The sequence below is a fragment of the Quercus robur genome, chromosome 3 (assembly GCF_932294415.1).
Source record: "Quercus robur chromosome 3, dhQueRobu3.1, whole genome shotgun sequence".
Taxonomy (NCBI): domain Eukaryota; kingdom Viridiplantae; phylum Streptophyta; class Magnoliopsida; order Fagales; family Fagaceae; genus Quercus; species Quercus robur.
This window is the reverse complement of record NC_065536.1, coordinates 11,104,475-11,124,500: the sequence shown is the minus strand read 5'-3', so window position 1 is coordinate 11,124,500 and position 20,026 is coordinate 11,104,475. Positions and strand designations below refer to the sequence as shown.

The 20,026-nt window shown below is 33.2% G+C and overlaps 2 protein-coding genes across 4 annotated transcripts in view; both read left to right on the top strand.

Moving 5' to 3' along the window:
- The window catches only part of LOC126717030 (probable linoleate 9S-lipoxygenase 5), a 62,275-nt gene extending 53,394 nt beyond the window's left edge, over positions 1-8,881 (top strand). Inside the window, exons 2-10 of one of the 3 annotated variants that reach the window (XM_050418182.1) lie at positions 372-510; positions 4,897-5,186; positions 5,608-5,848; positions 6,113-6,451; positions 6,576-6,661; positions 6,801-6,908; positions 7,042-7,346; positions 7,433-7,696; positions 7,981-8,881. In XM_050418182.1, coding sequence (XP_050274139.1) covers positions 372-510; positions 4,897-5,186; positions 5,608-5,848; positions 6,113-6,451; positions 6,576-6,661; positions 6,801-6,908; positions 7,042-7,346; positions 7,433-7,696; positions 7,981-8,734 — 2,526 coding nt within the window. In that variant the 3' untranslated portion in view covers positions 8,735-8,881. Of the gene's footprint in view, positions 1-219; positions 511-4,896; positions 5,187-5,607; positions 5,849-6,112; positions 6,452-6,575; positions 6,662-6,800; positions 6,909-7,041; positions 7,347-7,432; positions 7,697-7,980 lie in introns of those variants that run through there. The other 2 variants (XM_050418183.1, XM_050418185.1) reach the window with 2 other exon arrangements.
- Positions 8,882-17,620: 8,739 nt separating this feature from the next.
- Positions 17,621-18,694, top strand: LOC126719232 (receptor-like protein 33). Its single transcript, XM_050421810.1, has one exon. The coding sequence runs from the start codon at positions 17,621-17,623 to the stop codon at positions 18,692-18,694; it is 1,074 nt and encodes a 357-aa protein (XP_050277767.1).
- The last annotated feature ends 1,332 nt before the right edge of the window (positions 18,695-20,026 follow it).

Here is a 20,026-nt window from a genome sequence, read left to right as displayed (position 1 = left end):
TTATGAACGTGTCTCATACGACCTTTGACAGGTTCGTCCCCAGAATTGAACAAGAATTTTCTTTATAGAGATGAATTTATATATATTAAAAAAAAGGAACAGCAACTTTCACACCAAGAAAATAAGAGGAACGTATACCCCACAAACATGCACAAAATGAAGCTTCATTGTAAATGTCATTTTCTAATCTTCTCTCTATAAGTACAAGGAACCCTTCTCTTCACATTCCTCACATCCAACAACAAACTTTTTTCTCTCTAAAAAACTAAACTTTCTTTATCATATTCTTTGCTTAGTGCTCGAAACAGTTAGAGATGCTTCAGAACATCATCAACAAGATCACTGGCGATGATGAAAGTGGGAACAAGAAGGTTGAAGGGAAAGTGGTGTTGATGAAAAAGAATGTTTTGGACTTCAATGATTTCAATGCCTCTGTTCTTGATGGCTTCCTTGAGTTGTTAGGCCAAAAGGTTTCTTTTCAGCTCATAAGTGCTGTTAATGGTGACCCTGGTTAGTTCTTCTTTTCTCCATATCGTTCATAACCAGTACTACTTTTGGGTCTTTCTTTCTTTTCTTCAAGATATATTTTCTTGTTGTTTAAGCTACTAGTCTTCTAATGGTGACCATGTTATTAAAAGAAACAATGGAAACAACCCAAAACCATGCTTGAATTTCTGGCCTTTACTCCTATATGGAGACATGCGAGTTATTTCCAGATTGGTTTGTGATTTTGGTTTTTTTTTTTTCAGTTCTTGTTCTTGGACTTGGTCTTGGTCTTGCTTTTTGCTTTTTCTTTTTCGTTTTCCACTAGATACTCTTTTTTGTTTAACACGGTTAAGGAGAAGACTTAAGCCAACTAGAAAAGACCCAAGTTTTCCGGCCATGACTTTATCATTACTGGCTCTCAATAAATTGACAATGATCTTGATTGGGTGGTTATTGATCAAGGTTCTATCACTGTTTCGCTTTTCCATGAGCATCATCATTACCTGTTGAAAAAAATCTATCTGTGTGATTATCATCATTAGGATTTATATCCCGTAGATTTAATCTAATGGGTGAAATCTTTGACACCTCACCAAATAACAAAAAAACTATTTTGCCCTTAAAAAATTTCACCCGCCCACCGTTTCAGTTTCAGCCCTTACTTTTCATAAACTCAAAATTTTTTTCTCAAATGATCAAAATCTGTCATTCATAATTTATTATATACATTATACACTGGCTTTGAAAGCAAACTCAAAAAAAAAAAAAAAAGGAAGCTTTTTCAGTATTCACCCAGACCCAACAGCCTTTGCCACTTTCCTTTCTTCTTATCTCTAATACCACAAGTATATCCTCTTTTTTCTCTCTCTTGCTCTCTCATATATATATATATATATATATATATATATATATATTATATTATTGTTTCATCATCATCCTTCTGCTTTTAATAAATAATTCATGATCTTGTTTCTATATAAGTATGTGTCTGATTTGGTTCTTTGAATTGTTTTAAGCTTCTTGGACCCCAAATTGTTTTTTTGTTTGTGGGTTTATTCCGAGTTTTCTGATCTCTTATCTAGTGCCCTTTACAACTCTTCACAAGCTCAACAACCTCCCTTTTTGCTTTCAATTTTGTTTGACTGTTTTTCTTACAGTTTGAGGGTTCTGCCATATTTTCAAGACTAGTTGGTGGTGTGCTCTGCTGGGTTTTTTCTTGTTTTTATGTTGGGTCTCTTTTGCTTCTTTTTCTTAGTTCGGATTTGTACTGAATTACCTGTTGTTGTTGTACGGAAGAAGGTGATTAGGTGATTAGTTTCTCTCATTGACTTGTCCTTTTCGTGTCTGAGTAGTATTCTGACGTTCTAAGAAATCAAACATTATTGGTTTGCTCTTGCTCTTGTTACTCTTAAAAACTGAGGAAAAAAAAAGGAAAAAAGGTTTGTTTTTTGTGATCTAGGTTCTTTTGGGCAAAAAAGATTGAGGTTCCTATAGGAGATAATAAATCTTGCTTCTTTTTTTGTTGGGTTTTTGTTTTGGATGTCTTGATCTATAGGAGATAATGTCAGTGACATGCAAAAATTATAATAATAACTCTATAATCACTATTAAAAAAAGTGATGATTTTGATTCATAGAACTCACTGGTACCGGGCTGCTGTGACAATGGATTGAAGGAGAGGTAGAGAATGGGTTGAAGGAGAGGCAGAGAGAAAGAGAGTGAAAAAAAAAAAAAAAAATTTTGAGTTTATGAAAAGTTAGGGCCGAAACTGAAACAGTGGACGGGTGAAATTTTTTAAGGGCAAAATAGTCTTTTTGTTATTTGGTGAGGTGTCAAAGATTTAAGCCATTAGATTAAATGAATCCATCATCATTACCACTTTCTCATCTTCTTTTCTTTAACTCATTATTTAGCACGGAAATGGGAATCATGTAATATATATCCATATACCACAGTGGTCAAAGGCCATCAAGAATAGGGCTGAAAATTCAAAATTATCCATTTCGATATTTGTTTGGTTTAAATTATATATATATATATATATATATAGATAAAGTTTAGCTATAAAATTAGTTGTAGTCTTAAACTACAACTTTATTTAATATCTTTTTATTAGAGGTAAATTTTGACAAATTCACGATTGGATGACATCTTCTTTTTATATTCTCCATACTTGCAAAATTTCAAGAAAATTAAGCATCAATAGCTATGTCATCAATAAATTGTAAGTTTTTGTAGTATAAAATTATGTATTAAATATAAACTTATAAATCATATAGTAAATAATATCTTATTGACACAAAATTTGACATATGTATTAAAAGTGTAAAGAACATGTAATTTAATGATTATATTTTTAAAATATGCAGTAATGTTTATTTTATTGAGTAAGATTGTAGTCTAAAGCTACAATTAATTTTATAGTTAAAACTTTATCTTATCTATATATATATATATATATATATAAATGGATGCACTAACTTCATTGGTTTAGGGAGGATATTTAAAATTTTTTTATGAAAAAAGAAAAAGTAATTGTTTTGATTTTTTTTTTTTTTTTTTTTTTTTTTTATATTTGTCTGATGCAAAACTTTTTAAAAATGATTTATTAACATAACCCATACATATTTTCTTGAATGAGAACGAAAAATGTGCTGAAGACTTATTAACCACGTTTGTTATTCAGACAAAAAAAAAAAAAAGGCCATCGTGATTGTCACAGGCACTATACCATTCTCAACAATAAGTCCAAACCAACAATTCTTCTAGTCAGATCAGAGGGCGGCTTTTTGTATTGAGTTGATTTGTAGTAGTTCTAAATATCTAGACTAGAAAAAGTTTTAAGCCAATGTATCTCAATTATTTTATTTGTTTTATTTGAATTGTTTATATTATACATATATTTAACATTCTTGAATACAAATTAAGATGTGGTGAAGAATTATTAGATAGGCCACATTTGTAATTGGCACAGGCACCATATATACTATACTCAACAACAAGTCTAAAGGACCAACTCTTCCAGTCAGGGGGCTGTTTTTTATTGTTTTTTTGTACGGCAAAGAAATCTAGAAGTAGTTTTGAGCCCACCTAATCCTCTATCTTTACTATGATTGATGGAAGCCCATAATTGAGATGATTGACCCATATGTACAATGCATGTGGACCTATTCATTACAAAACAAAAAGAAAAACAAAAATTGCAAGTGGACTAGATCATAAAATTTGGTCCATTTATTTGGTGAATCCACCTCATAACCCATTTATGACATTATTATTACAATGCAGAATTATATGACTTAAAACTATTGGTTTTCTAGTATCATAAAAGAAAAGAAAAGAAGAAAGAAGAAAATTATATATTAATATTACCATTAAATTAGTTGAAACATTTTATAATTATTTATCTATTGATTTGATAGTTTAAAAGAAAAAAAGCTTTAATTTTTTAGAAATGCTATGATCAAGATGGTAAGACTTTTCTAACCTTTGAGTTAGAAAGAAAATAAAAACTTGAAGGTAGTACTTTAAACAAAGATCAAGACACCAACTGTGATGTCACAATTCACAAGATATATGTGATCTATGTCTTTGTCTGGTTTTAATAGTCAATGTCCAATGAATAGGATTTGTAAGACATACAAACCTTGTATCATTTCTTAAACTCATGGATGTCGGCTATAACATAATCAAACTGCTATTCTAGTCCAATAGGTCATAACTTGTTCAGCACATGAAAATGATTTTTCATTCATGACTATCAAGTTTCAACTAACCCAATTCATTTGTGTTATATTCTATATTAGTGATTATGTTATTAAGTGATGATGACAGAAAAAATGTTGACCTTTTCTTTAAACCATCTATTACCTAAACTCAATATTAAATAAAATGCAAGTGGGGTTTCTTTATTTCTTATGACTGTACCTTTTTCTGAAGCAGCTAATATCCAAGTTTTTTTTTTTTCTTTTTCCTCTTCCTAAGAATGTAAAAATATCAGTAATATTATGTTTAGTGGAACCATAATCAGTATTTAGAAACCTTATTGAGATCAAACTAGGTAATTTCTTTAGTGACTTAATGAAAATTTTAAAAACATGTTTATGGTTTTTCATCATCAACTGTTTGGTCATGGCAAATTGTTACATAGGATGGTTGTCAGGACTTAAGACAATAAGGCTCACTCACAAATTCACAATTTCACAAAGTGGCCTTGCCTGGACTTTTAGAAAAGCTACACTAACTCATCAAGCTTGAGCTCAGTTAAATGGTTGGGTAAATATTAATGTTGATGACATATAGTTTGTTTCACTTTCCATAATGTAATTAGTCATTACCATGTTTGGAAAAAAATTGGAGCGCACTGAAAATTGTAATTGATGTACTTTTGTGTTTGATGTATTTTTGTAGCAAATGGGTTGCAAGGAAAACTTGGAAGGCCAGCATATTTGGAAAACTGGATAACCACAATCACCCCCTTAGTAGCAGGGGAGTCTGCATTCAAGGTTACCTTTGACTGGGACAATGAAATAGGAGTTCCAGGAGCATTTTTAATACAAAACAACCATCACAGTGAGTTCTATCTTAAAAGTCTTACGCTTGAAGATGTTCCAGGTCAAGGCCAAGTCCATTTTGTTTGCAATTCATGGGTTTATCCTGCAGACAAATATGGAAAGGACCGTGTTTTCTTCTCCAACAAGGTAATAAATTATATGAGGATTTCTGTGGTGATCATGCGGTTCCGAAGTTTCAAAATGTTCTAATTAAAACCACAGGAAAAGAAATAGTGTCAAATACAAATTGATTGAAACACACCCTTGTTTAGTTATTGTAGCTGATGCAAGCTAGATGAAATTTCTTCTATGGATTTCTATATATCTAAAATAGCCCTTGCAGATGAAGGCATAAAATAGCTAAATTACTTGAAGCTGCCAGGTGAAATATGATATGAACTTGCATAAAAAGTTGATTTGCATAGAGTGTCATGGAGAAGTCCATCTAAAAGTTGTTCTTCCTAATACTTTAAACTTACCCCAAAATGTCTAAATTGGTATAAGCTAAGGTGTTTCGACTGTGAACTACATCCTAAAGTAACAATTTGATTCAATTATATTTTTGCAGACATATCTTCCAAGTGATACCCCAGTGCCACTGCTAAAGTACCGAGAAAACGAGCTAGTGAACCTGAGAGGAGATGGAAAAGGAGAGCTTCAGGAATGGGAAAGGGTGTATGACTATGCTTACTACAATGATTTGGGCGATCCAGATAAAAATGCGAAATATGCCCGTCCAGTTCTTGGAGGTTCTAGCGAGTACCCTTACCCACGAAGGGGAAGAACTGGACGACCACCAACGAAGACAGGTTAGACATTTCAATTCAATTTTCAGTCACTTGTTCTATAGTTAGAATTTGTGTAGGTACTAGCAATGACAGTTAATATGACGAATAGCGCTGTAATCAGTTGAAGTTTCTATTACCATGAATACTTTGAGAGTTAGATTCATTAATGAATTCTTGATGATAATCAGAATCTGTACATTTTTCACTGTAAAAGCTAGCATGATTTTGGTGTCTATTGCTATTATCATCATTGTCATTAAGATTTCTCTGTTATAATTGTAACAGATCCTAACACTGAGAGCAGGCTGGAGCTTCTTATGAGCTTAAACATTTATGTTCCAAGAGATGAACGATTTGGTCACTTGAAGCTGTCAGACTTCCTTGCTTATGCACTGAAAGCCGTAGGCCAATTCCTGAAACCTGAGCTAGAATCTCTATTTGACAGCACTCCAAGTGAGTTTGATAGTTTCAAAGATGTACTTAAACTCTATGAAGGAGGAATTAAGTTGCCCGACGGTCTGCTTAAAGATATTAGAGACAACATCCCTGCGGAGATGCTCAAGGAAGTTTTCCCAACCGATGGTGAAGGACTCCTCAAATACCCAATGCCCCAAGTGATTAAAGGTATAATAACTTTTTCCATGGCACAGCCATTTTTTGGTGACAGATTCAAAAGCTTGCTGATGTATTATTCTTCAAATTCTATTTACTTTAATTTGAATTGTTGTGTTTCATTGACTTGGAGCAGAAGATAGGTCTGCATGGAGGACTGATGAAGAATTTGCCAGAGAGATGCTTGCGGGAGTAAACCCTGTCAACATTAGCCGCCTCAAAGTATTTTTCAGCTTCCATATGTTTTAGATTCTTTAATCTGGATGCCATATTTATTTTTCTTTTCCTCCATCTTCTCAACTTCCAAATGGAGGATTATAGTTTTTCATCGTTAATCATGATTCATTTTAAATCATTGCAGGAATTCCCTCCCACAAGCAAGCTAGATCCTAAAGTGTATGGAGATCAAAACAGTACAATTACCAGAGAACACATAGAAAATAGCCTAGATGGGCTCACCATCGAGGAGGTAATGTTCCTTGGTTCACTTATTCCACATAAGAATTTTGGGTGAACTAGTTTGCAGTTATTTTGCAATTGTAGTTAGCTGCTTTACTCTTATTTGCTTGAACTAATAATAATGAACATGAATTTGGCAATAGGCACTCGAGAAGAACAAGTTATTCATATTGGATCACCACGATGCTATCTTGCCTTATTTGAGGAGGATAAACTCAACTTCCACAAAGACTTACGCCAGTAGGACACTCCTTTTCTTGAAAAATGATGGGGCATTGAAACCACTCGTGATTGAATTAAGCCTGCCTCATCCTGAAGGAGACCAATATGGTGCCATTAGCAAAGTGTACACACCAGCTGAACAAGGCATTGAAGGTTCTATTTGGCAACTGGCAAAAGCTTATGTTGCTGTTAATGACTCTGGCTACCATCAGCTAATTAGCCATTGGTATACCTCTGTCAACGAAAGCCTAGGAAATGATACTTGTCTATATTTTAAAATGAGTTTTTAAATGCCTTTTGTATTGGTCACAGGTTAAATACCCATGCGGTGATTGAGCCATTTGTGATAGCAACAAACAGGCAGCTGAGTGTTCTCCATCCAATTTACAAGCTTTTGCAACCTCATTTCCGTGACACCATGAATATAAATGCATTCGCTCGGCAGATCCTCATTAATGGTGGTGGAATTCTGGAGTCAACAGTTTTTCCAGCAAAGTATTCTATGGAGATGTCATCAGTAGTTTATAAGGACTGGGTTTTTCCTGAGCAAGCACTTCCTGCAGACCTCCTCAAGAGGTAAATCTGTCACTCTAGAACATAATGACATATTCCTGGCGTATGAGGTATCTGGCATTAGAAGTGACTTAAAATTGAGGCAAAATAACACATAAAAGGTTCTTGAAAATGGCTAAATGACACTCCACAAATGCATAATGTTTAAAGAAGGTTGAGGCAAAATTTAGACTTCAAATTTTGGTTATCTTATTGTTGTAAAGGCCTAAACTACTACAAATAAAATGAAAACATTCGTTGTTATGATCTTTTTTCAAATGACATGCTACTTCTTTTGCTGAATTCAGAGGAATGGCAGTTGAGGATCCAAATTCGCCACATGGTCTCCGCTTAGTGCTTGAGGACTACCCATATGCTGTTGATGGGCTTGAAATCTGGTCAGCAATTAACTCATGGGTTAAAGACTATTGTTCCTTCTACTACGAGACTGATAGCGTAGTTCAGAAAGATGCTGAACTCCAAACCTGGTGGAAGGAACTCAGAGAGCAGGGCCATGGTGACAAGAAAGATGAGCCCTGGTGGCCTAAAATGCAGACACGCGAAGAGCTTGTTGAAACATGCACTCTCATTATATGGATTGCTTCTGCACTCCATGCAGCGGTTAACTTTGGACAGTACCCTTATGCAGGCTACCTCCCTAACCGTCCAACAATTAGCCGAAGATTCATGCCTGAAGAAGGCACTCCTGAATATGATGAACTCAAGTCAGACCCTGATAATGTTTACTTGAAAACAATCACTGCCCAGCTGCAGACACTGCTTGGTGTTTCCCTTATAGAAATCTTGTCAAGGCATTCTACGGACGAGGTCTATCTTGGGCAGAGAGATACTCGTGAATGGACCTTTGACACAGAGCCATTAGAAGCCTTTGACAGATTTGGAAAGAAGCTGGCTGAAATTGAGGACAGAATTGTGACAATGAACAATGATGAGAAGTGGAAAAACCGAGTTGGACCAGTGAAAGTGCCATATACTTTGCTCTATCCTACTAGTGAAGGTGGACTTACTGGCAAGGGAATTCCCAATAGTGTCTCAATCTAAAGCTTTCTCTACTTGGGTTGTACTTAGCTAAAATTCTACGTTTTTCTTTCTTCTTTTTTGACAACTTATGCTATGAATATTTCATTTAATTTCTCCTTAATAAAGATGAGTAGCTATGAAATAATCTAATCCTACATGCTTTAAACTTCTTTCTTGGGGGGTGTTTAAAACTAAAGAACCTTATCAAACAATTAGTATGAAATGTAAAAAAGCATCATTGATTGCAAAATGCTGACGTGTTACGGTCTTCTGAGGGCAACAAATAATCAGTCACATCAGGGCTACCAGTTTAGCTTTTACCGGATTGCAAATTGTGGAAAATGCTGGAATCATAAAAAAGGCACAATTTTCTGATTCAACTCGTCATGTGGTGAGTTGTGATTGGTGAAATTGTGTCTCCATATGACCCACAAACACTCCTTCACTAGTCACAACTGGCCACATGGCAAGTTGTGACACAAAATTATGAAATATTTGGTGATTCACAAGTTATGGCACAAAATTGTGCAATATTTGGTGATTCTAGCACAACTCCTGAAATTGTAGCAAAGCTTAGAGCCATATAACTCTTTAAAAGGTATGGAGGAAAATCATATTCATGCATAGTTTTTTGCTTAAGCATTATTATATTTTTTTCCATTTAATTATTAAACTGATCTGCTATTATTGTAGCAACAACTTGGGCTTCTAGCTTAATTGGTACCTTTTAGAAAAAATTAAAAATTGAAAGTGCAAAAACTTGAGCCACACATTTTGATCAAGCTGCAGCAACTCTGAATTTATTTACATGGAGCTATTAAAGAAAATGCAATGCAATTGGTGGTTAATGTGCTGATGGATAATTCCAAGCTTCTCCATTTTTATCAGCATTTTGCAATCAATGATGCTTTTTTACATTTCATACTAATTGTTTGATAAGGTTCTTTAGTTTTAAACACCCCCAAGAAAGAAGTTTAAGCTTTCTCACAAAAAAAAAAAAAGTTTTAAGCATGCGTTTGGATTGGGCGTTTTGCCCAATCCATGCGTTTGCATTTTTTTAGTGGGTCTCATGGGTATGGTTCACAGACTCACAAAAGTCATCAAAACACAAATTTTTAGGTAAATTTGGATCCCACAGCACTATTCATACTTTTGAAAATTATTTTGTTACAGTATTTTCAATAATAAATTTTCAGTTTTCAGCAAATAAGCGATATTCAAACCCACCCTAAAGCATGTAACATTAGATTATTTCATAGCTACTTATCTTTATTAAGTAGAAATTAAATGAATTATTCATAGCATAAGTTGTCCAAAAAGAAGAAAGAAAAACGTAGAATTTTAGCCAATTACAACCCAAATAGAGAAGCTTTAGATTGAGACACTATTGGGAATTCCCTTGCCATTAAGTCCACCTTCACTAGTGGGATAGAGCAAAGTATATGGCACTTTCACTGGTCCAACTCGGTTTTTCCACTTCTTATCATTGTACATTGTCACAATTCTGTCCTCAATTTCAGCCAGCTTCTTTCCAAATCTGTCAAAGGCTTCTAATGACCGTAAAACATTTTAGACTTATTGAGGCCTTTTTTTTTCTTTTTTTTTTTTTTAACCTCCGGAAAGGCCAAAAGTCTTTGACTTAAAGGTCACTATCGTGAAACAATTTGCCACTTCTTTTCCTTGAATAATACGAATTTACTGAGAGAAAGACTTGGGCCTAACCCGGCCTGTGAAACCAAAGTAGGAAAAGTGGAGATGGGTATGACACCAAGACCGTTAGAGCTATACAATGGCGGAGGCAGGAATTACTTTTAGGAGGGCCAAGTTTCAAGTTAAAATATAATCTCAAGTTTCATATTCTGGTTCAAATCTCACTTCTTCCACATTTATTAAAAAGAAATTACATTTAACAATAACTTAATATAAATTATATAATTACTCAAAACCTTATTATCAAATAAACAAAACATATTATATAAAATAAAACCCTTGTGACGAAGATTCAAAACTAAATATAAAAAAAAGTGCAAGCTCTAAAAAATACAAAACACATACCTAGTTACAAAACATGTTCACGACTTTAGTCTACAAAACAGAGAGCAATGTTTAATGTTTATTTAATTAATTTTTCAAAACCAAATCAGTAGAGCACTAGTATCTTTTTTTTTTTTTTTTTTTTTCCACAATGTTTCCTCAAAACTTTCAAACAGAAATTAATCACTGTTCGTGATTAGTGGACCCATAGTAGGATAAATCGCTGGTTCAAGAAGTTTTTCCAAAATGCTAGTGCTTGGATTTGAACTAGGGAGCTCCTAGTTAAATCCAAAACAGCCATTTTGAGACCGAGTATCCAACCACTCGGCCAACCCCTATAGCACTAATATCAAAACAAGAAACAATAAAATATAATATTAGCAATGCAAGCTATAAACCACAGAACAGTCAAGAGTCAAAACATTTACTAGAAAACACTAATTTTGTGCTTAAACTTATCCCGTTTTAGTGTTTTATGCGGTTCACACATGTTAAACTCAAACATGAGAGAGAGAGAGAGAGAGAGAGAGAGAGAGAGAGAGAGAGAGAGAGAGAGAGAGAGAGAGAGAGAGAGAGAGAGAGAGAGAGAGAGAGAGAGAGAGAGAGAGAGAGAGAGAGAGAGAGGACTGCAAACTGATATGGAGGGAGTTAGCACCAGTCGTCTAGTTGAGGCACAAGGGATTTTTTTTTTTTTTTAATTAGATCTGGGTTTTTCAGCAAACCATGGATATTAAAGATTTTTTTATTTTATTTTATAGGAGTCCTTATTTACGAAGGATTTTATTTTTTAGTTGATATTGATGCTCATATGAAATTTGTTAAATTTGTTTATCTCTATTTGGAGGGGTTATCGGCAATGAATATGCTATTTTCTTGAGTTATCTGTATTATTTAAAAAAAAAAAAAAAAAAAAACCAGTTCTGCTGGAGGCCCAAATGAATTTTAAAAGGAGTTACTAGACTAGAGGGGACCCAGAAGTGTATTTGCAGGTAATTCAAGATAATTTCTGGTTTTAGTAGCACTGTTAAATGGAAGAATATAGTTAAATGATTAAATTTTCTATTTTTAGTAGCTTAAATTTATAGGAAAATTTGTAATTTAACATAGTATCAAAGCTTGAGAGTTTAACTTTTGAGACAATTGGTAATTTAACAAGAACGATAAGAAAAGGAGGCCCAAGCTGCTAGGGAATGAGCGAAAATGTTAGAAGATCTAAAAACATGTATATGTAGGAACTATATACAATATTTATGAGAAGAAGTTGATTCTAATGCATGTTTTCCACAAGTAATAAGAGACTCTAAATTCTAAAAAGTCTCTAACCTTAAAAACCCAAAAAAAAAAAAACCTTATTCTCTATACCATTAAAATCCTAGCTACTACAATCTAAGCTAATTCCCAAACGTTACAATAGAAGATTATCCATTAAATTTGTGACGCAAAGTGATTTTTGCCCCTGATTAGATGATGTTTTCTTCAGACTTTCCTGCCAACGAGCTGTGTACAGGAGCATAGTAAAAAAACAAGTGTCAAATTTTATAAATTTGAGGTTTTCAGTCCCAATAACCTCTCTAACTCAATATAAATGCTTTGCAATGACAAAAATTAAGTCTAAAACAAAAGTATAATCTCAAAATCTTGAAATTGACTATAGATCCTCAACAAACTAAACAAAATCAGCTACATCCTACATGCATATGTTTACATATTAGTAAAGCAAAGGGTTACTGTAACTCTGTAAGTCTATAACACATAGCAAAGTGGGTTGATTAGCAAAGGGTATGTTATTACTGAGAGCAACTTAAAATAATATGCCCATAATACGAAGTGCATTCCAAGCGGCCAGTGCTATACTAACACCAACTTATTACATCGATCATATGAGTTTTGGGTTGGGATAGGCTTACACAATTACTTACACCTATAAGATATTTATCTGCTTCAATTTGGTTAATGGGCCATTTAAGAAAGTTTTGATACTTCTTTTTAAGAAATATAAAAAGTTGTAAAAAAAAAAAAAATCAATTAATTTTTCTTTTTCTATGAAAAGTTTCTAAAAATAATTTTTAAACTAATACTTTCAGGACATTTGCTAACTTTTCCGTTCATTAATTACTTTACCAAAAAATAAAAATTATTAATCCCTGTAATATAAATAACTACATTGCACTTCATATATTGAAACTCATTTAAAGAACTTTTCAGCAACAGCAGTGGTTTAAATTCTTCAATCCTTTTTCTCAACCAAAAAAAAAAAAAAATTCTTCAATCCTTTAAGCCTGTTGATGAGAGATAATCAGCAACAAGCACACGAGACAGCTGAACAGTTTAACAAGGCAAAGTTTGTTTGATTGGGAAATAAATATCCTTATTTATGACTGCGTCAAGGTGATGGCAGTGCAATGGCTAGATATTATTGACTTTTGAGGTATCAGGAAATGCTTTCCCTCACAATTGGGTTCAAGAAATTATCAAGTTCAAAGTAATTGACCTAAAATGCAAAAAGATTTGAGAAACAGAACAAGATTTCAAGAAAGATTCATCATTAATTAGTTGTCCATGTCTAGGGTTCCGCCGGTTTGTAATTTCTTATAATTCAATTACTTTCATAAGGTTTCTTTCACGATCCATTAACAATGCAACTTTTCTATCTACATAACTTTTGCCACGACATTTTTTTTTTTCTTTTCTACAACCGAATGGTGGTTTTAGTTGATAATCACTTTTATATGAACCCACGACTCACAATTAGTCATTTTAGCAAGTCATGAGAAAAGTTGTCTTCAGAGTTATACCAAACAATAGCTTATTTTATCCCCCAAAAAAAGCTTATCTTCAACAGTGATATTAATAATAACTATTATGGGCATTTGGATTAGTTTTTTACTTATTTTCTAATTTGTTGAAAGTTGACAAAAACACATTTATACTTAAAAAATTTGAGGTTTTAAAAAAAAAAACTACCATAAACATGGGTTACAATTCAACAGATTTGGAAATTTTAGTCCAATGTGAAATGACTATTATTACTAGCAATTATCTCTAAAAGTAATCGACTCATAAAGTTTCTTATTATTGAATTAGAGATTTTTGTATTCAAGCATACACAAAAATGAAGCCCATCAATTTGTATCCCCTTTTTGAAGGAAGCTCATCAATGTTTTAAAATATGATGATAAAAAGTAATCATTATAAAACAAACAATATAAGTTTCAAATCCAATGCTATTGAAATGCTATTGAAATCAACATTGGTCTTTTCAAATGGTAAATAATTGTAACAAATTAACAATTATGTTTTTTTTTTTGTTGTTGTTGTTGTTGTAAACATAAAACAACACAAAGGAAGATAAGCACCAATGCACTCACTTGTAGGGATCAGACGGACTCAAACCCAAGATCTAAGTTTTATTGGCCAAAGGATTGGCCACTAGACCACCTTCCACATTGGTATTTAACAAATAACAATTATGTTCATATAATATAAAAAACCACGTTTTGTAATAATAACACACATACACAAATGATGCTTGGAACTACGGTCCAAGTATAACTCGCCAGTAAGATATTAATTTTTTTAATTAATTTTTATTAAATGGTCAATGAATGTTTGCCTTAAAGTTTTTTTTTTAAGAGAAATTTTTAACTTATGGCGTTCGCTCCTAATGATAATTCTCTATTATCAAGCCAAGACACTAATCAGTTTTTGTTTTAGGTGGGGATTGAACTCCAGATTTCTTATTCAACTATCAGAGACTTTATAAGTTGAGTTAATTAGTATCCACGTCTTCAGGTTATTTGTGTATTAATGGAGTCATCTATATGTTGTCTATTCGAAATTTTGACTAAGGCTAAAGACTTAAAAGTTACCAGACAGAAAAATTTAAAATCATTGCACAATTTTCTTTGTATTGGGACCCTTTGTGTCCTTTTGCATATGTAATTAGGTCAGTAATAAGCAAATTAGCTTGGAAGAGGAGTCCAGGGAAGACTATCTGATCATATTCACATTAACGCATGCATTTAGCCAGCCAATTTTTGGAAAAATCTAGCTTAATTTTATAGTTGATGATTGTTATTTTTTGAATTAATCAAGTATCAGGGACGTCCAATACGAATATTCCAAAAATAATGGTTTAAATTATTTAAAAAAAAACCAATTAAGCTATAAAAATAGAAACAGGCCCAAGATAGCAACGTCAAGACAATTTTTATAGAATTCCATGGTGGGAATTTTTTTAAAAACCTTTAAGAATTGGTTACTTTTTTTTTTTTTTTTTTTTTTTTAATTTTTAATTCTAATTGGACGGAAATGTACAAATGTAATTATATCAGTCCTTTTCAAGTCAATATTGATAGCCCTTGATATCCAATTAGATTAGGATAGCAAGAGTTTTTTATTTTATTATTTTATTTTTAAATCCAATTAGATAAGTATGACAATGAAGCAAGACACATTTAGAGAGAGAAACATTTTGAGAGATGATAATAGAACATGGATAAAAAAATAAATAAATTATAAATAGATTTTATATAAAAATAAATTATATATAATCAATTTAAATCATGTCCATATCCCATCCCCTCTTCTGGATGTTAAAAAAAAAAAAAAAAACCCAAAAAGATGGACCCAAATAGAACGAGACAAGCAAGACAAAGCATTTTTGTCCTCCTCCTATTATATTATTACCTTCATTTTTTTAAAAAAAATTTGCTAAATTATTCCCTTAACTTCACCCCATCATTTGCTCTTATATACTGTGATCCTTCTCTCCTAAATCAAATCATCTTATGCTCGTTTTTCTTGACACTCAATCTCCATATTCTGTTAAGAAGATGAGAATGAGGAACAAGAATCAACATCTCATGTTATACATTGTCTCATGTTTATTATTCCACGTTTCATATGCTCACAATACTTCTAGTACTTTCTCTGGAAAACACTGCCTCCCAAACCAGAGCACCTCTTTACTACAAGTCTACAACTAAGGCAAGAATTTGAAAGGGGAATGTCATCTGATCATTTTTTTGAATATCATGGTTCTTATCCAAAGATGAAGTCTTGGAAGAACGATACCGATTGTTGTTCTTGGGATGGGGTGACATGCAATACCAAGACGGGTCAAGTGGTTGGCCTAAACTTGAGTTATAGTTGGCTCTATGGACCTTTGAGTCCTAAGAGCAATCTTTTCAACCTGCATCACTTCCAAAAACTTGATCTTTCCTACAATGACTTCAATTCCTCCACAATTCCATCTACTTTCAGTCAACTTTCAATACTAACCCATCTCAACCTCTCTTATTCTAAGCTCTCAGGCCAAATCCCCTCAGAAATTTCACGGCTGACCAATTTAATTTCACTTTGATCTCTATTCAAATTTTTTTCGAAATCCATCTGATGAACTAGAGATTTTGCATCTAAGTAAAATGGGCCTAGAAGTACTGCTCCAGAATATGACAAATATGAGAGATCTTCATCTAGCCTTGGTGAACATTTCATCATCTATGCATCAATCCAATTTTTCTTCTTTGACATCTTTGTCTCTCTCTCTTTTTGTAACTTGAATGGTGAATTTCCCAACAGTATTTTCCAGTTACCCAAAATACAAGCCATTGATTTGTCAGGAAACAAATTTCTCACTAGTTTTCTTCCAGAATTTCCTTATGGAAGTCCCCTAAAGGAGTTGCATCTTTCCAGGACAAGATTTTTTGGAAAATTACCCAGTTCAATTGGCAACCTTAAGGCCTTGAATGTCTTGAGTCTTTATGATGCAAATTTTTATGGGGGATTCCCTAATTTAATTGGCAACCTCAATTCATTGAATATTTTGGATCTCTTTATTAATAATATCCTAGGGGAAATTCCTTCTTCTATAGGAAACCTATCTCAGCTTATTCGTCTATCCTTCATTCCTTCTCATCCAACAATTTCAATGCTCAACTTCCATCTACATTGGGAAACCTTGTAAAGCTCCCTTCCTTGGGCATTAGCGACAACCTGTTTCATGGGAAAATTCCCTCTTCCTTAGGAAATCTTACACAATTGCTAAGTTTAGATCATTCTCATAATTATTTTGATGGTGGGGTCCCAATTTTTCTAACAAATCTTACCAAACTCAGTATTATATATATTTCCAGAAATCAGTTGATAGGTCCAATCTCATCTGAAATAAGTAGATTTTCCAATTTATATACTCTGACTTGTCACGTAACTCACTCACAGGGTCCATCCCATTGTCATTGTTTACAATGTTTTCATTATCAGATCTATATCTAGACCAAAATCAACCCAATGGCCACCTCAACTTCCAAAATGTCTCTTCAAATTTAAAGTCTCTTGAATTAGGTGGAAACAAGTTGATTGAACTATTTCCAAGTTCAATAGCAAATTTATCTGGACTATATGGTCTAGTGTAAAGGGCATGTTGGAGCTAAACATTTTCTCTGAGCTTAAAAAACTTAGAAGTCTGGATCTTTCAGGTAATAGCTTATTAATTTCGAAAGGAAGTATCAATTCTACCTTCTCGAAATTAAATGATTTGAGTTTGTCATCTTGCAATTTACATGAGTTTCCTGATTTCCTAAAAGACCAAAATGAATTGGCGGTTTTAGACCTTTCCAACAACAAAATTGAAGGCAAAGTACACAAATGGTTTTGGAACGTTGGAAAAGAGACGTTGATATATCTAGATCTTTCTCATAACAGTTTAAGCATTTTTGAACAACCACCCATTCTTCCTTGGAAAATGATGAATTTTTGGACCTCCGTTCCAACAAGCTGAGAGGATCGCTTATGACCCTCCCACTGTCTGTGGCATAATTTTTTGTCTCAAAAAATAGTCTGACTGGAGCAGTACCTCCAATGATTTGTCAAATGAAGTCTCTCCAAGTGCTTGATATGTCTAATAACCAATTGATTGGTCAGATTCCACAATGTTTAGGTGACTTCAGCAATTCTCTTTTAGTTTTGAATTTGAGAAACAACCGGTTTCACGGAAACTTGTCTGAGACATTTATTGAAGGAAGCAATTTGAAGACATTGGACTTCAGTTACAACCAAATACAAGGGAAGATTCCACGATCATTAGTGAAGTGTAAAATGCTAGAGGTTTTGAATCTTGGAAATAACAATAAGAATGACACATTCCCTTTCTGGCTGGAGTCTTCGCCTGAATTGCAGATTCTTATCTTGCCAGGAAATGGATTTCATGGTGCCATATGGGATGCTCACAACAATTTCTCTGGCAAGTTGCCATCACAATACTTCAAAACCTGGACCGGAATGGTAATAGTGCCTGACAAAGATAAGTTACAACCAAAATACATGGGAGATGACTTTTATTATAAAGACTCAATTACAGTGATGAATAAGTGCTTGGAAATGGAACTTGTAAGGATATCGATCATTTTCACATCCATTGATCTCTCAAACAATAGATTCCATGGTGATATTCTGGATACCTTGGGAATTCTTAAGGCATTAATTGTTCTCAACTTATCGAGCAATAGTTTCACAAGCCCTATCTCATCATCTTATGGGAGCCTAATTGAACTCGAATCATTAGATCTCTCTCAAAACGAGCTCTCAAGAGAAATACCTCAAGAATTAACAAGTATCATGTTTCTTGAATATTTAAACCTTTCTCGAAACAACCTTAAGGGCCCAATTCCTCAAAATGGGCAGTTTGGGACATTTGAAAATTCATCTTTTGAGGGGAACTTGAGATTGTGTGGCTTTCCATTGACAAAGAAATGTGAAAGTCATGATACACCAACTCCTAAATCAAGCCAAGAAGCATCATTAGGAGAAGCATTCGATTGGATTGTAGTAGTTATAGGATATGCTTGTGGACTAGTAATTGGATTGGTTACTGGACATGTCATCACCTCCACAAGGCCAACTTGGTTTGTGAAAACTTTTGGAGTGAACCTACGTAGGCGAAGATGAATGTAAATAGACTGGCAGAAGCAGGGGCGGAGCCAGAAATTTTGGTTTGGGGGGGCCAAGTTGTGATACTAATATATTAATTAAGATAAACTTCTACACACACATGTATATAAATTAATTTACTAAGAGAATTTATCATTTTCTAAATTTTAATGAGTATATAAAAAAGTCATGTATTTCTTTTATTAGACATGTACAAAACTTTATCATTTTCTACGTAGTTTAATTTGTTAAACCTCTTAAATTATATGATTTTAATATAATTTCTCTTTCTTTTAAGAGCACCATTGAAATAACTCAAAATTTGGGGGGCCAACTTCAATTTTTACATGCTACATTTTTTTTAATGTAAATAATATACATACTATAAATTAATTTTTTAAAATGGGGGGGTCTTGGCCCCCCACCTTTGTGTGTGGCTCAGCCACTGGGCAGAAGCACTTGCTCCAGATTTATAATATGATAGTGATAATTGTATTTGTGCGAAATAAGATAAGTTTGGCCCTACCACAGTTTGTTTGTTTCATCTAGTCTACTCTTCTTCCTTTTCTTGCAGTGGTGAAATTAAAACGTAGAGCACGTTTTTATTTTTTGGTAAATTAAAAGTTAGTATTATTCAGCTACTGTACACATTTACAAAACCTGTACCACATAACACATTTACCACTTTTTGTGTGTTTATAATATAAGTTTACATTGCAAGTACAATGTAAACATATAAAGATTGTTTTTTTATTTAACTAATAAAAATTGAGCTTAGTGGCCACTAACAACTTAGCTCAACCTAGTCCGTAGCTCACCATCGATGAAGTGATAGTTTCACGCCATCCACACTAAAGTCTCTATTTGAATGAGAGGATAGAAAAGTGGGAACATGGAAAATGTTGATAGTATAGAATTTTTTTTTTTTTTTTTTAATTTTCATTATATGTGTTGGGTACAAAAGATGGAAAAATGGAATGATAAAAAAATATAATTTTCATTTGTAAATTCATATAAATTATGTTTTCCACCCTTATGTTATGAGAAATGATATATTTACAACATTTTTACAACAAATCCTAAGTGGTAGGTTGTTACTGGTTGTTATTGTTGGGGCAAAAAAGTAGTCTTAGTGTTAGGTTCAAATTTGAACCAATAATAACTAACCATCTATGATTTATTGTGAAAATATTATAAAAATGTTGTGGATGTAGTACCTCTCTTATGTTATTCTTGTCAACTAAACAAATGAAAATTATATTTTTTTTATCATTCCATTTTCCACAATATCATCTAATAGGCTCTTAAATCTTGATGGCTTCAAGATCAGCATCCTTAATCTTAATGGCG